General features: G+C 50.9%; 1 protein-coding gene across 7 annotated transcripts in view; it reads right to left on the bottom strand.

The window, feature by feature from the left end:
* Acox3 (acyl-CoA oxidase 3, pristanoyl) overlaps positions 1-15,707 on the bottom strand; it is a 46,557-nt gene that overhangs the window by 12,593 nt on the left and 18,257 nt on the right. For 5 of the 7 annotated variants that reach the window (XM_063273675.1, XM_017599392.3, NM_053339.2 and 2 more), the window contains exons 5-11: positions 15,403-15,492; positions 12,210-12,353; positions 10,451-10,539; positions 6,401-6,497; positions 4,521-4,703; positions 2,974-3,096; positions 1,849-1,969 (exon numbers count right to left, since the gene is read on the bottom strand). In XM_063273675.1, coding sequence (XP_063129745.1) covers positions 1,849-1,969; positions 2,974-3,096; positions 4,521-4,703; positions 6,401-6,497; positions 10,451-10,539; positions 12,210-12,353; positions 15,403-15,492 — 847 coding nt within the window. The remainder of the gene's footprint in view (positions 1-1,848; positions 1,970-2,973; positions 3,097-4,520; positions 4,704-6,400; positions 6,498-10,450; positions 10,540-12,209; positions 12,354-15,402; positions 15,493-15,707) is intronic. The other 2 variants (XM_063273676.1, XM_063273678.1) reach the window with 2 other exon arrangements.

The raw sequence follows: 15,707 nt of genomic DNA on the forward strand, positions 1-15,707 counted from the left end.
TGAGTGGGTACGGCTGGAGGAAGTGAGAGTCTGAGTGGGTATGGCTGGAGGAAGTGAGAGTCTGAGTGGGTACAGCTGGAGGAAGTGAGTCTGAGTGGGTACGGCTGGAGGAAGTGAGAGTCTGAGTGGGTACAGCTGGAGGAAGTGAGTCTGAGTGGGTACGGCTGGAGGAAGTGAGTCTGAGTGAGTACAGCTGGAGGAAGTGTGAGTCTGAGAGGGTACAGCTGGAGGAAGTGAGAGTCTGAGTGGGTACAGCTGGAGGAAGTGAGAGCCTGAGTGGGTACAGCTGGAGGAAGTGAGAGCCTGAGTGGGTACAGCTGGAGGAAGTGAGAGTCTGAGTGGGTACAGCTGGAGGAAGTGAGAGTCTGAGTGGGTACGGCTGGAGGAAGTGAGAGTCTGAGTGGGTACGGCTGGAGGAAGTGAGTCTGAGTGGGTACGGCTGGAGGAAGTGAGTCTGAGTGAGTACGGCTGGAGGAAGTGAGTCTGAGTGAGTACAGCTGGAGGAAGTGAGAGCCTGAGTGGGTACAGCTGGAGGAAGTGAGAGTCTGAGTGGGTATGGCTGGAGGAAGTGAGAGTCTGAGTGGGTATGGCTGGAGGAAGTGAGAGTCTGAGTGGGTACAGCTGGAGGAAGTGAGTCTGAGTGGGTACGGCTGGAGGAAGTGAGAGTCTGAGTGGGTACAGCTGGAGGAAGTGAGTCTGAGTGGGTACGGCTGGAGGAAGTGAGTCTGAGTGAGTACAGCTGGAGGAAGTGAGAGTCTGAGTGCGTACGGCTGGAGGAAGTGTGAATCTGAGAGGGTATGGCTGGAGGAAGTGAGAGTCTGAGAGGGTATGGCTGGAGGAAGTAAAGAGTCTGAGTGGGTACGGCTGGAGGAAGTGAGAGTCTGAGTGGGTATGGCTGGAGGAAGTGAGAGTCTGAGTGGGTACGGCTGGAGGAAGTGAGAGTCTGAGTGGGTACGGCTGGAGGAAGTGAGAGTCTGAGTGGGTATGGCTGGAGGAAGTGAGAGTCTGAGTGGGTACAGCTGGAGGAAGTGAGTCTGAGTGGGTACGGCTGGAGGAAGTGAGTCTGAGTGAGTACAGCTGGAGGAAGTGAGAGTCTGAGTGCGTACGGCTGGAGGAAGTGTGAGTCTGAGAGGGTATGGCTGGAGGAAGTGAGAGTCTGAGTGGGTACGGCTGGAGGAAGTGAGTCTGAGTGGGTACAGCTGGAGGAAGTGAGAGTCTCCGTGGGTATGGCTGGAGGAAGTGAGAGTCTGAGTGGGTACAGCTGGAGGAAGTGAGAGCCTGAGTGGGTACAGCTGGAGGAAGTGAGAGTCTGAGTGGGTACAGCTGGAGGAAGTGAGAGTCTGAGTGGGTATGGCTGGAGGAAGTGAGAGTCTGAGTGGGTACAGCTGGAGGAAGTGAAAGTCTGAGTGGGTACAGCTGGAGGAAGTGAGAGTCTGAGTGGGTATGGCTGGAGGAAGTGAGAGTCTGAGTGGGTACAGCTGGAGGAAGCGAGAGTCTGAGTGGGTACAGCTGGAGGAAGTGAGAGTCTGAGTGGGTACAGCTGGAGGAAGTGAGAGCCTGAGTGGGTACAGCTGGAGGAAGTGTGAGTCTGAGTGGGTACAGCTGGAGGAAGTGAGTCTGAGTGGGTACGGCTGGAGGAAGTGTGAGTCTGAGAGGGTATGGCTGGAGGAAGTAAGAGTCTGAGTGGGTACTGCTAGAGTGTGTGAGAGGAAGTGTGTACCTGAATGGATACAGCTGTGTCCCAATAAAACCTTACCAGAGAAATAGGCTGCACTTTGTGGGACCGTGGCCCACTAGCCCATGGGAGAACTGAGTATGAGAAACTCCCCCAAACTAACCCGAACTTACTGGCTAGATAGCCGTGTCCCCCACACGCCTCACGGCACTCCTGAATTCCCCGCTGGGCTGTCCATGAGGCTAGGGGCTTGCCCGCTGATGCTAGTGCGTGGATCTCCCGTCCGAGCTCTGCCTGTTGGGGAGAACCTGGTGAGAAGAGGGGAAGCCTGACTGGCACAGCGCTGGAGCCAGTGCAGCCCTCTGAGGACCATGGTCGTGCCATGGCATTCGTGGGCCGCCTTTCCTGAAGCTCACATGTGTTTCAGATGCACCCTCTTCTCTATTTCATGGGTACAATGCCTGCTACACAAATATCCACTTAGCCAGCAGCATCCGTCTCAACTAAGGAGAGGTTCAGATGCCATCGTGCCTGGCTGGGTTTCATCACAGGGTTTCAGGAAGAAGAGAAACAGGAGAACTACGCTGTCAAAGGCGGGTCATAGACTCGCTAGGGGAAGCATGTTTGGCCCCTTCATCTCAGCAGCGCCCCTCAACAGCCTGTTCCTCTCAAGGGAACTGCGCCAACATGTGCTATGCTCTGGCTCTCATTCCAGATCTGCCCTGGGCATCCCAGTGCAGCTCATCTGACGGCTGATTTAAGACAGTACAGAGCCCCAGTCTGCAGCACTAACCTGCCTCCAGACCCACGTCTTTTGATTGACATCTGATTTCCACTCAGGGGTAGTACAAGGAGGGGCCAAACACCAACCCGTGGGGCTATCTACAGAGAAACCAGCAATGGACATCCTCGTGCAGAACAGCTGACCCCGTGGAGCTGCGTGCTCACTTCTGGCACAGATCCTGGGCTGTCAACTCAGAGAGCGGAGTCAGACCTCTGCGGGGTTGTTTATGAAAAGACAAGAAGAGCTGAGACATCCTCCGAGGGTGGCAATGTGGAGTGTGGACGCCGTCACGCTCTCAAAAGAAGCTGTGAGCTCAGCCATGCCAGCACATCCCCCAGATAAGGGGTGATGGACACGGCCCAAACGGCAAGGCATTGGGAGAGCCAAACCGCACGCTGGTGGGGCAGCTGAAGGAACTCACACAGGCTCTGTTCCCACAGCGAGCTGCCTTTGTTTGGCCTCGGTGCCGAAACAGGGCTGCTCAACCTTGGCAACAGTCAAACAGATGCCTCACCTGCCTGTCACTGTGGTCCCCACTTTGCCGGCCACGCTGTAGCTCTATCAGGTCCAAGAAGATTGTCTTGGAGAAGTGGTCCAAGGCATAGGCAGCTGCCAGGTATGGAAGTAGGCGCCATTGCTGAGGGAAACAAGACACACAACAGCCATCCAGAGTGGTTGGCCCAGATAGCCAGCCTATTCCTGACCACGGGAGAACCCAGAGTCAGCTTCTGTAGGAAAGAAGGACGCCCACTGCTGGTGACAATGCAGCCCAAGACAGGCGTCATTTTATAATACTTATCTACTCAATGCATATGAATGCTTTGCTGCATGTATTACATATATACATTTCATGTGTGCCGGGGTCTCAAGGCGGTCACAGGAAGGTGTCAGATTCTACAGGAGCTGAGGTTACAGATGGTTGTGAGGCACCATGTGGGTGCTGAGAATCAAACCCAGGTCCTCTGGAAGGACGAGTGCTTTAAACCACCATGCCATATTTCTTGAACCCAAGAAAGGTGATCAATCATCCTGGGGTTGGGGGACTCACACACCGGCACCTGACAGTGCACACTCACTGCTGGGTGGACAATGGACGAAGAAAGATGGCTGGAATGGAGGACATGGGTGGAGCCGCCACCATGGCTGCTCCATGCCTGCAGAGTGCCAGGCACAGGCATTATTTCCATGTGCCAACTCTGTCAGCACATGGCAGCCTCTCTTAGGAAGTGGCAGCACCAGCAAGGACCTGGGTTGGAGCTCCTTAACCACTGGGCTTCCTTGGGCACCCAGAGTAGTCGATATGTTGTCACAATGAGGAACAAGGACGATAGCAGGGCATGCAGGCTACCCAGGCATGGTGAGACCTACGTTTCTTCAATATTTACTTCCTAAACTGGAAAAGCTCACTGCCAACAATAAGGCAGAAGTGAAAAGGCCATTTGCCTCATTTCCTTTGACTGTCACTCAAACACCTACTTATGCAGCACTTGGCACAAGGCCTAAGCCAGATATAGCAACCAGGTCACCAACCTGATCCTTGTGCCCATAAAGAGGGGCCATGACTGCACCTCTGGCTGCAGAGGGTGCTTGAGCAGGACATGCAGTGTAACTCTGGCTGGGGAGCTCAGGAGGTGGCTGTGACCTTTCCACTCATGGCCTCTGTGCTTTGCCCCTTACTGCCTCTGAGGATACGAGGCTAGGTGTTCCTTCTACTGCTTTCAATGCCATGTTGTTTAAAGGGCTGCCCTCACCTGCTGCTTCCAGAAATGGCTTCCTTGGGGCCATTTCTTAGGAATGGGACAGATGAGTCAAAGAATGTAGCCTGATCCAGAATAGCATCCCCTGCCAAAGCAGGGTGACCTCATCTTGTACCTGCCACCTGAGTCCTGGCTCTCCCCTTCCCATGTGCCTCCTTCTGAGCAGACATAAGCCCTTTTTAAAGACCCAAGACCCTTGTGCGTGGCAGGTGCACTTCTGTTCTCAGGGCAGTGCCTGAGAACTCTCACCAACATCCAGGGGCCAGGAAGAGCAGAAAGCAGAAAACAATGCCGACAGCAGTACCTGCAGTGGATACTCGAGGACAGGGATCTCTTCCTTATCTGTGGGTCCAAACTGACGCCGCGTGGCTGAGAATCGGATAGCTATGATCACAGCCAGCTTCAGGTTGACCACAGAAATGCTAATGATGGAGATGCGTCCCGAGGACAGGCTGCCCAATGATGCCCCCAAACGCTGCCGGACATCCTGGGGAAGAAGCACAGGTGTCACACATCAGTCAGATGCTGTGCGGCCTCAGAGAACGCCCCAAAGAAGGTGGCGTACAACCAGATGTACTGAGAAGAGAGGGCTCCCAAGGAGGGAGCTTTGAGTAGATAAGTGCTGGAGTTCGACTGTGTGGACTCTTCTTCTTTGGCCACCCGAGGGTGCTGTGCCCTGCCTTTTCCTAGATGGGCACCAGATGCAAGGGCAGTCCAGCATGGGGCCCTGCATTCACTCGGCACTCTGCTCCTGCTGAGCTCCTGTGGACTGTTTCAGTCTTTGGTGTCAGTTTCACATCTATCCTGCCCTTCACTATGTTTGACAGAAGCTGTGCTCGGGCCCCTCTGTGATGCTTTGGGATAGCCTGGTGTCCTCGCTCCCTGCCCCCTGCTGCTGCTCTCTGGATACTGTTTGGGTCCTTCCTCCAAAATAGGGCATTGCATGCACGGCCGTCTTCCAGACAAGGGACATGTGTCACACTCTCAGGTAGAGAGGACAGCTTTGTTGGTGTTAATAATGTTCCAATTCATGGGCACAGCTGAGGCATCAAGGTAATAATGGTGGTTATTCCCCTGTATCAGAAGGATTTCTGAGTCCTCTAACGATCTTGTTTCCCCCACATGTCAGTTGATTGCTTTTCTTCTTTGGAACAGCAGAGATTCCTTACATCAGTCTTTCTTTCTCTAGCTGGGGACATTTGGATGTCATATCTCTGAATCCCTGCTGCTATAGCTGGACGCTCACCTCTCCAGGGCCTTCCAGTGAACTCTCCCTTTCACGCCTTTCACATTATGGTAAATTTTCATTGGCTGCCTTCACATTACTGTGTGTCCCGTGTGGCTTCTTCACTCACAGGGCTAATTTCTCTTAAGTAACTTTGCTGGATTCGTCCTTGTTTTCCCACCAGGCAAAGGGTCAGGGTTGTCTGGGGAGTGTCCTTCCTGGAGCCCTGTTCTCAGGGTCAGCCAACTGTCCGTGCTCACCACTCCCTAGAGCCGTGGGCTGCTCCATGGCTCATCTCCACCTACAGCCTTAACACTCTCAGTTATTATCGTACCTGCTTACCGGGTCTGGATACAGCTTTCCACGTGACCCTCCTGTGGTGCTATGAATGAAAACAGCCCCCATAGGCTCATGTGTTTGAACACTGTCAGTGGAACTGTTTGGGAAGGATGGCCTTGCTAGATGAAGTGTCAAGGGGGTGGGGGCGCTTTGGGTTTTCAGAAAACTCTAGCCGCCGTTCCCAATGTGCCTCTCTGTCTTGTGTATCAAGAAGTGAGCCCCCGGCTGTTCCTGCTGCCACGCCTTTTCTCTACTCCACAGACTCTAACCTTTTGAAATCACATGTTCCAACTTAAACACTCCCTTTTGTAAGTCGCCTTGATCATGGCGTCTTATCATAGCAATAATAGCTAAGACCATTTTCCTCTGTATGCTATGGGAGAGCAGTCCCCTACCCAAGTAGTCATAGATAGCCAGGCATAGCCAGAAAATGCTGCCAGATCTAGGCCACCCTTGCCCACAAACACTGTGGCTAAGTCCCTTCTCTGCTGAGGGCACCAAACCCAACCAAGAGAGCTGTGTGGTAATTCCAGGGCCAGCTGTTCCTGGGGTGGTCTTAAACACCACGGGAACAGACATGAGGGAAGTTCTGTCCGCAAATACCCACAGCCCACTGGTACCTTAAAGGGGGTGTTGTAAGTGCCCTCAGAGGTGACATTCCCGGTCCGGTCCAGCAGGTTCTGGCGAGGAATTCGAACTTTGTGGAACATGGCGAATCTGTAAGAGAGAAGGTAGGCTTCTGTCATTCAAGTTCTCTGGGAGCCTGTCACATGGTTCCTGAGCTTCCTCCTCTCCCCAAGAGCAGGTGAAGGTAACATTGCCCCAGAAACAAGGGGCATGAGTATGATGGGGCCATTTGGGGACCATCACAGCCTGGGGCAGATGTGCTCTCATGTCACTGGCAAAGAGAAGCTCCACATTCACCACTGCCTGTGCACAGCAAGGGTCGCACACAGGACAGGACAGGACAGGACAGAACAGGACAGGACAGGAGGGCAGGAAGACAGGAGCTGGTTCTAAAGCTTGACACCTCTGATCCCCAGGACAGAGAGCTACAACCAGCTGATGGTGGCTTCAAATGCTAAGTCAGGCTGGCAGTGGTGGCACACACCTTTCATCCCAGCACTTGGGAGGCAGAGGCAGCTGATCTCTGTAAGTTTGAGGCCAGCCTGGTCTACAGTATGAGTTCTAGAACAACCAGGGCTGCACGGTAAAATCCTGTCTTGAGAAAAACAGAACAACCAAAATGCTAGGTAAAATCAAAGAGCCTGTAGTCCAGTCTCTTCCCCCGAGCAGCTAGGAAAAGGGTCTAACAGGTGTTGCTATGGACACGGGGCACTGACAATCCAGGACATTTTATAATGGATTAAGAAAGAAGCTTGTACAAGGCTACAAATCTATGTCAACTGCAAAGTAAACCATTGAGTCTCAATGGTTTCTACAGCAGTGTGACTGCTGGCTAAGATGCTCTGCAGACTCAGAAAGCCTTGTCAGTTGACAGCAACCACCTGTGCGGATGGCAGGACAGCCTACTGCTCCTCACCTGCGTCTGACCTCTTGCAGTCTCTGGCTGGTAGCAGCCCACCCCATCCCCCACCTGAGTTGCTCATTAAACAGCAGGGGGAGCAAGGTATTTCAAAAGGGACACACTCCACTCAAGACCACCAGGTAGATGTGATTTTCTACCCATCCTACAAGGATCCGGAGGCAGACCCCTCTCCAGGGTAGCCCTATTCAGAGTAAGCACTCAATTGTCCCCGTTCCTCAATGAGTCATTTTCCTGCCAGCAGATTCTTGGAGCTGTCAGATTTTTCTTACAAGTCCACAGGACCTGGTCCCTACCAAGTACTTAGTGACAAGGAACAGAGGTGATGGGGTAGGATGGTCCTCCGAGGTGATGGAGCCATCCCCCAAAGACCGTTTCCTGGGAAGACACGGCAGCCCTTCTCAGTACACACACGACAGGGCTGACAAGAGCCTTGGGGTAGCAAAATCTAACGCAGCACACCCTGTCTGGTGGCCACCTGGCCCACGCCCAGCCCTGCAGGCTGCACACAATGCCCTGTTTTCAAGGAAGCCCAGCCTTGGTGCCAACCTCGAGGTGCTCCAAATGTTTACTTGAAAGCCGAGGAATGCTTTTCAAGTACAATGTTGTGGACGGAAAGCACACTTTTTAAGGAGTGGAAAATCTTCACCCATTTTTGCCACCGAGGTAGAGTGAGTCTGAACATACTTGTGTTTGTGGAGTTTCTGCTCTAGTCTAAGTCCCACAGACTCTCTTTGGGTCACTTTTATATCCACTGAAAAGTCAGATGGGTCCAGCTGGTAAGCTATTTGGCACACTATGATTATGGTCTCCAGAGGTCAGCAAAGTGTGACACAGGGAGTGTAAAGCACAAGGCATGTGCACACATATGTGGTATGGGATATGTGTTTGACATGGGGCAGGCAGAGGTTCAAGTAGTATGGAGGGATATGAGTGAGGGTGCTGAGGAGGCTTCTCTGTGTGTGTGTGTGTGTGTGTGTGTGTGTGTGTGTGTGTGTGTGTGTGTGAATTACAGGACTGTGATATGAAATATCTATATGGCAGGAGGCATGTGGTGTGGAAAAGGATAGAGTAGGGGCTAGGGAGAGCGCTGTAAGTATGTGTGGATGACACAAGGCATGTATACAACTTTAGGCATGTGGTATGAATGTGACAGGCATGTTGGAAAGGTGTAGAGGGGGTGTGTGTTGCAACAATTTCCACCCCAGTCTCCTGCTGCAGCTTCCTTCCCTGGAGGCCCCCTCCAGCAATCACCAGCCAACCCCCAGCTGGTGCAGACACTCATTCTAGGGCACCCTCTCAGCCTTGTCAAGGAGGATTCCCCAGGCCCAAAGGCCCGGCCTCGTCATGGAAAGTACTATGGGCACACTGAGATTTGGGTTCAGGTGGAGCAGCCACTCAGCTCTGGGGTTCTGGTGTCCTCTGCTGGTGGCCTGTGGTCAGTGCAGTCAACAGGCTTAGTTTAGTCAGCTAAGGACTTAGGTCCAAGAACTCAAGATCAGCCTGGCCTCTGCTTTGCTAGAGGCCCCACCATGTGTTCACAGTGACTCTCAGCCAAGCTTTTGCCATACCTACAGGTTGGGGCTCCTGTAAATGGCATTTGGTGCCTGTGAGATGTATCCCAGGAGACGACCCATTCTTTAATGGCAGGAGCTGCTGTGATGGGGTCAAATACAAGCTCTCTGTGATGTTGCAAAGTTATTCTGATAGCTTTAATGAACAACCAGGACAAGCCAAGGGGACCTTCCAGGCTGCACACAGAGCCTTTAACAGAGGGGATGACAGCTCTGTGATTTCTGAGCCCTGATCTTCCTTCTTAAGCTTGGACTGCTAGGTATCAGTGCTTCTAACCCCTCCATACTGTCTATTACTGACTGCAGACTAAAGTGGCTTGGTTCCTCTCTTGGCCCTGCCCCAGCCTTCTGGTGATGGCTAGACAGAAGTGTCCATCAGAGTCTGAGCAACCCCTGGCCCAGGTCAGGATTCTCTCTGTCTGAAGGTAGCTGGTCTTAGTAGCCAGACACAGCAGCAGTTGCTCGAGGTGACACTAAGAGCCCAAATACACACAGAACTGAGGTGGGCAAACACACTAAACAGCATAGGACACAATTCTTGGGGACGCCCTATTTTGGCCATGTCTGTAGTCATGAGTTCTTGTGTAGGAAGAAAGGGGCCTAAATGCACTGGGCCAGGCATCTTGGAGCTGGCTGGAGCCTGTATACACTGACCCAGGGGAAGGCGGGAAGGCCGCCTAGGCTGCTCAGCAGGTCCTTTCAGGGCTAAGCATGAAGGCTGGACGAGGAAATACTAGAGATGAGAGCGAGCCCTACCCTGCTGGGTGCCGTGTCAAAGACAGATGCTCAGAAAAGCCAGGACCCCTCGGGAGCTGACTTCACTATAAACCCCAGGCCATCCAGGTGTCCTGCTGACCATGGACCCTTGGCCTGGTTAAGGAGTTAGCTAAGGTCCTTCTGGGCTGCACTCCCATCTGAGTACTCGGTGCACAGTGCTGCAGGTCAGCCCTGTTTCCGATCAGGACTAGGATGAGACAGAAGCACCTGGTTGACCATCGTGTGTCCAGCACTTTGCCAACTCCTGCCTTGAGGACTTTAAACAAATATCAGGGGGCTGGGGATTTAGCTCAGTGGTAGAGCGCTTACCTAGGAAGCACAAGGCCCTGGGTTCGATCCCCAGCTCCAAAAAAAAAAAAAAAAAAAAAAAAAAGAACAAATATCAGGCTGGTTCCATGGATCAGCTACGGCTGTTCACTAAGAGACCTCAGAGAGGAAGGGTTGTCCTCCATAGCTGGGCAGCCCTCAGCCTGAGGTCTCTCTGAGATGCAAAGGGAACCCCTAGTCTGACCTGAGAGCTGGGAGAGCTACACTCTGAGAAGCTGACCCGTGGAGTGAAGGGCAAGGTGGACCTCTGGGGACTGTGGCCATGCAGGTCATGGCTGCTGCTCTAATAGTGCCATATTGATGCCTACCACATCCGAGTCAGGTCCTGAGGAACCTGCGCTCCAGAGAGAGTGTGGCACTGGCAGCCCGCTCCAGCCTATAGCTTAGGAACAATCCTGGAGCCCCAAAGAGGTGGCATTTGTCTGGTGAGGTCCAGTGACACTCACCCATTATCCAGGCCATTCTGTCCCAACTTCTTCCCCATGTCACCGACCATCACCCCTGGCATGGGAAGCAGGGTCTTCGGGTCCCGAATCTGCACAGGGTCACAAGGAATAATGGCTAGTTTAGTCTGTCAGCAGACAAGCAAGCATGTCCAAACAAGCTGACCACGGATGGGTGACTCTGAATAGCTCTGGGTCATACTGGGTCCCCTGAAGTGACATGTCCAGGTCTAGATATGGGGCCTGTTGGTTGATGTCAAGGTGATACATGGTTGAACAGTAGAGAGTGGGGCAGGGACAAAGTTTTTGTAGGGAGGGAGAGAAGGAGAAGGAGGGAGAATCAAGATGGAGACAGAGAAGGATGACCCAGGTCTGGGTGGTCTTGAATTGCCAAGGTAGCTGGGATGGATTTCTGCAGACAAATTTATCTTATCTAGGTGGGCAGTTTAGATCCTTATCAATTGGTTGTAAGTTCATTGTGTAGATGTATTGCACACACACACACACACATACACACACACACACACATACACACACACACACACACACACACACACAAGTAAAGCTAGGTAAAAATTTAGACACAAATTTCTCTTAAACCTTTTTAAATAAATGCCATAAAAACCAGACAGCTGGAGAGAGAGAGAGAGAGAGAGAGAGAGAGAGAGAGAGAGAGAGAGAGAGAGAGGATGATCAGGATCCTAGCCCTCAAGGTAAAAGGTTTGGGCTTCAGCCAATGGTGCTTTGGGGAGGTGGGACACGGATGGGAAGAAATCAGGCCATTGAGAGTGTGTCCTTTAAGGGGCTATGAGACCCTGGTCAATTCCTGTTACCTCTCACTTTGTTCCCAGACACAGCTTGCTCAGCCACATTCTCCTGCCAGGAAACCTGGGCTGCCACCAGCCCACAGCAGCAGTCAGGGCACCATGGCCTGAGACTTCACAAACTGAGCTAGAGCAGTTTCTGCCTAGCTGCCCTGCCTTTGAAGCTAATGTGTTAGGGACTCTGTCACAGCGTCAGGAAGCTAACACAGGAGGACAAGGACAACCAGCAGGGGAAAAGCAGATGTTGTTCTGGGTTTTTTTTTTCTCAAAAGATCAAACAAAAGCCCACAAACATGGCTGGAGGGATGACTCAGTAGTTCTTGCAGAGAAAATAGCTTTGGCTCCCAGTATCGATAGATATCAGGCTGTGCTTCTAGTTCTAAGGCATCTCGCGCCCTCTTCTGGCCTCCACAGGGACTGCCCGTATGTGGCGTACAGATGTATATTTAAGCACTCTGTACACACACGGCATAAAATAAAAATAAACCACTCTTTGGAAAATAATATGACCAGTGGCAGCTTCCAGTTCATCTGGAAAGAATTCCAGAGTGAGAAGCAAAAACAGCTAAGGCCATGCTTCACTCAAAAATATTAATTGTGCAGATTCACCTGTCCATTTCCTAGGATGTGTACAAGACTGCCAGCCCGGCAGGGCAACACAGGCGTCTCTACAGTTGCTCAGCTGGAAGGGGGATGGTGCGGTATCACTGAGGTGCCCTGAGTAAAGATGTGTGCCACAATGTCAGGCCTGTTGGGTGCTCTGGCTATCGCTCACAGAGACTCTAGCAGTACTGCGTCCGTGGGGACCGCAGTGGAAGCCTGCAGGAAGCTAAGAGTCAGAACAAGTGTCTTTCACAGCGGTACAGATCTGCCTGAAGACACAGTGCATGCGGCTATGGGTTAACCGTTCATCCGGGCCAGTCCCGCCCAGGTCTTACCTGCACCAGGAAGGAATGCAGCCCTCGGCACTGGCCATCTGGCGTGTACAGCTGGGCAAACACCACCGCATGAGTTGCGGTCTTGCCCAGGTTGCCCACCCAAAATTTGGCAGCCTCGAAATCTGGAGAATGTAAGATGAATTCCTGTGAAGGAGAGATCGGGCAGCCTTGTAAATCAGCAGCTGAGAATGGCTTTCCCTCCACAGCAGGCTAACCACTAGGCTCCAAGGCTTGGAGCCAAAATGGACTGAACATCATATTTCCTGTATGGGCGAAGTTGACTTTATTTTTGTTTCAAGGTCACCTTACAGAGGAAATGGAAAGTGAGGTTCAGTCTCATATGGTGAGCTGCTGGCTGCACTCACCCATAGAGGCTGACACTGGGACTGGCCACACTCTGCCAGTAGGGTGTTTTACCTCTTGCCACATCCCCTTCTCACTACTAATGCCTACAAGGCCGAATTCTGCTGAGTCAGCAATTGTCCCCACAGCCTACGGTACGGTCATGGGGCAGTCTTCAGCCAGCAGCCAGCACAGGCTTCCCACAGGTCCCACAGAAGCCACAGGTACCAAAGTATAGTGGGAGAAGGGGGCTTCCATACCCCATTCAATACTGACCATCCCTGACATTTGAGACCTGTGGTAGTTTGAGTAGGAATAGCCCCCATAGACTCATGAGTTTGAATACCTGGCCCATAGGGAGTGGTACTATTACGAGATGTGGCCTTGGAGGAGTAGGTATGGCCTTGTTGGAGGAAGTGTTGGATGGACTTTGAGGTATCATATGCTCAAGCATAAGACCCAGTGTGGCACACAGTTACTTCTGCTGCCTGTGGATCAAGATGTAGAATTCTCAGCTCCTTCTCCAACACCATGTCTGCCAGCAAGTCACCAAGCTTCTAACCATGATGATAACGGACTAAACCTCTGAAACTGTAAGCCAACTCCAATTAAATGTTTTCCTTTATAAGAGTTGCTGTAGTCATGATATCTCTTCACAACAGTAAAAGACAAAAGTTGGTACCAGGAGTAGGGTATTGCTGTGATAGGCCTGATCATGCTTTTGTTGGGAAGAATATGAACATTTTGGGACTTTGGATTAGAAAAGCAACTGAACATTTTAAGAGGGTTTAATGGGCTATCTTAGTGCAAACATAAAAGACAGTAATGCATATGGTTACTTGAACTGTGGGGGCCCAGCTCAAGAGGTTTCAGAGAATTTTAGTATGTGGCCTAAAGACTGTTCTTGTGATATTTTGGCTAAAAGTGTGCTTCTTCACAGCAATAAAACCCAAAACTAAGACAAGACTCATGTCCCTCACACTCTGCATATCAGGAGTTTCTTGAGGACCAAGCATGGCCTGTCTCCACAGTGCCTCCTTACAGAAGGCAGTGTCCACACAGGGTAGTGCATAGTAATGCTCCACAAATGGTCAGCAACACAGGTGTCACAAGGATGCCAGAGATGTGGCAAGGAGCAGAGGATCTAGGCAGCAATGGGCAGAGCAACCTGCTGAACCACAAAGAAGCCTACAAGCATTGGCAGGCCTCAGGGCTGGGGATTAGGAAGAATTACCCTCTGTTTGGACACCTCGTGAAGATTAAGTATTGTGGGAAAACTCTGTTAATTAAGATTGACATCTACCATGACAGGATGACCTTTGACAATTCTGGATGTTCCACTATACCAAAACCTACATGGCCATGCAAGTGACATAGCTCCTACCCCTGGAACAGAATCAGTAGGGTGTGGGCCTCTATGACTGTTCACAGTTATTGTGAGTGTAAGGGTTGTTTGTATAATAATGTACATATTTTCATGTTCCTCCTTGTCACTCTGACAAGGTAAATGAATCCATGATAATCAAAGACAGTACAAGTCTAGGAGGCAAGGGTGTGTCTAGTGTCTTAGCAAAATGGTAAACACTGAGATCTTCAGGGCAGCCTTTAAGGCTGTGGGAAAGAACTCTGAAAACATAAGTTGAAAAATATACAATTTTTCAACTATGCAAAATATAAGGATGCACTATGAATTGTATAAGGAGCTTCATGTACCTAAAAGAACAAAGGCAGCTGCACTATGAGTCAGCTTGTCAGAAAGATATTAAGAAAGGAGATAAAGAGAGCTAGGGAATGATGATCAAAGAGCAAGACCCCACTCAGCTAAGTTTATTGTCTGTGCTTACAAAGGCAGGCAGATTCCTGAGTTCAAGGTCAACTTGGGACAGAGCAAGGTTAGGCCCAAGCATGGTTGGAATGGTGATCTCAGAGCAAGATTCCACCCAGCTAGCTTATTGTCTGTGCTTACAGAGGTAGGCAGTTCTCTGAATTCATTTGCAATGTGAAGGAAAAAAAGAAAAAATAATGTGGGGTTAGGGATTTAGCTCAGTGGTAGCAAGCACAAGGCCCTGGGTTCGGTCCCCAGCTCCAAAAAAAAAAAAAAAAAAAAAAAAAAAGGAAAGGAAAGAAAAGAAAAGAAAAGAATAGAAAAAAAAAGAAAAGAAAAAATAATGTACTTGCTGTCTTTTTTTAAGAATCAGGGGTCTAGGGTCAGGAGAAGCTGATTCATAACCTGGGGTGAATGATTGATTGATTGATATGTAAATAAAAGACTGGGCTTTTGGTCTACAAGAGATGATTGATCCAGAGAGGTTTTAGAATTTTTTTTTTCTAGTAATCGAGAGCTGCCTCAAGCAGAGGACTATCTGGGAAGCTGTTTCAAGCAGATCACAGGCCTTCAGCTTATACCCCACGATTGACTTCACATTGTTATCACTGCTCTCAAACATCCCTTCTGTCAGGAACCCCACTTCAAGCTGAGGCTTGTCATTGGACCCACAGTCCCCCTAAGCTTTGTAAGCCCTGAATCACTCTAATAAAAGTTGATCCGCCTCCTAGTAGATGGTCCCTGAACCCCTGCTCACACATCTCTGTTCCTTCAGCCCTCATGGATTGAATCAGGCAGAGATCCACAAGAGCAGGGAGACCCACAGAATACCTAATCTTCCGTGAGTTCCCATACCTGTTTGCTTGGTGCGGAAGGTAAAAACTTCATGCCTCAGTACAAGGCATGCTTTCAGTGGCCTCTGCAGTGGCCTCTCCAATGATAGTGTATAAGGGGACAACATTCTTGACTATTGTTCGTTTTTATTTCCTGTGTTCCACCCAGGGCCCAGGGGAATCCAGAACCTACCTGGGTAGCAGGATCATAGTGAGCTGTTGTTCTCATGGCCTTGGTATTACTCCCATGACTCAGTTCGGTGAGAGCAAAACAGCCAAAAATCTAAATGTCAAAGCACACAGTGGCGCCAGGTAAGATGTGTGTTCCTGTGCATAGTCCTACAGTGACCTTGTCTCCGAGAGCCCTAGAGGACTAAAGCCAGGAGCCCCCACACCTCTCCCTTCCTATATAACCAGACAATGACATGACTGAGACATTCCCACTGCACTGGATACCACTCCCACCTGTTGGCTTATATGCCATAGCCTATGCCCTGT

The sequence above is a fragment of the Rattus norvegicus genome, chromosome 14 (assembly GCF_036323735.1).
Source record: "Rattus norvegicus strain BN/NHsdMcwi chromosome 14, GRCr8, whole genome shotgun sequence".
In the NCBI taxonomy this organism is placed as follows: domain Eukaryota; kingdom Metazoa; phylum Chordata; class Mammalia; order Rodentia; family Muridae; genus Rattus; species Rattus norvegicus.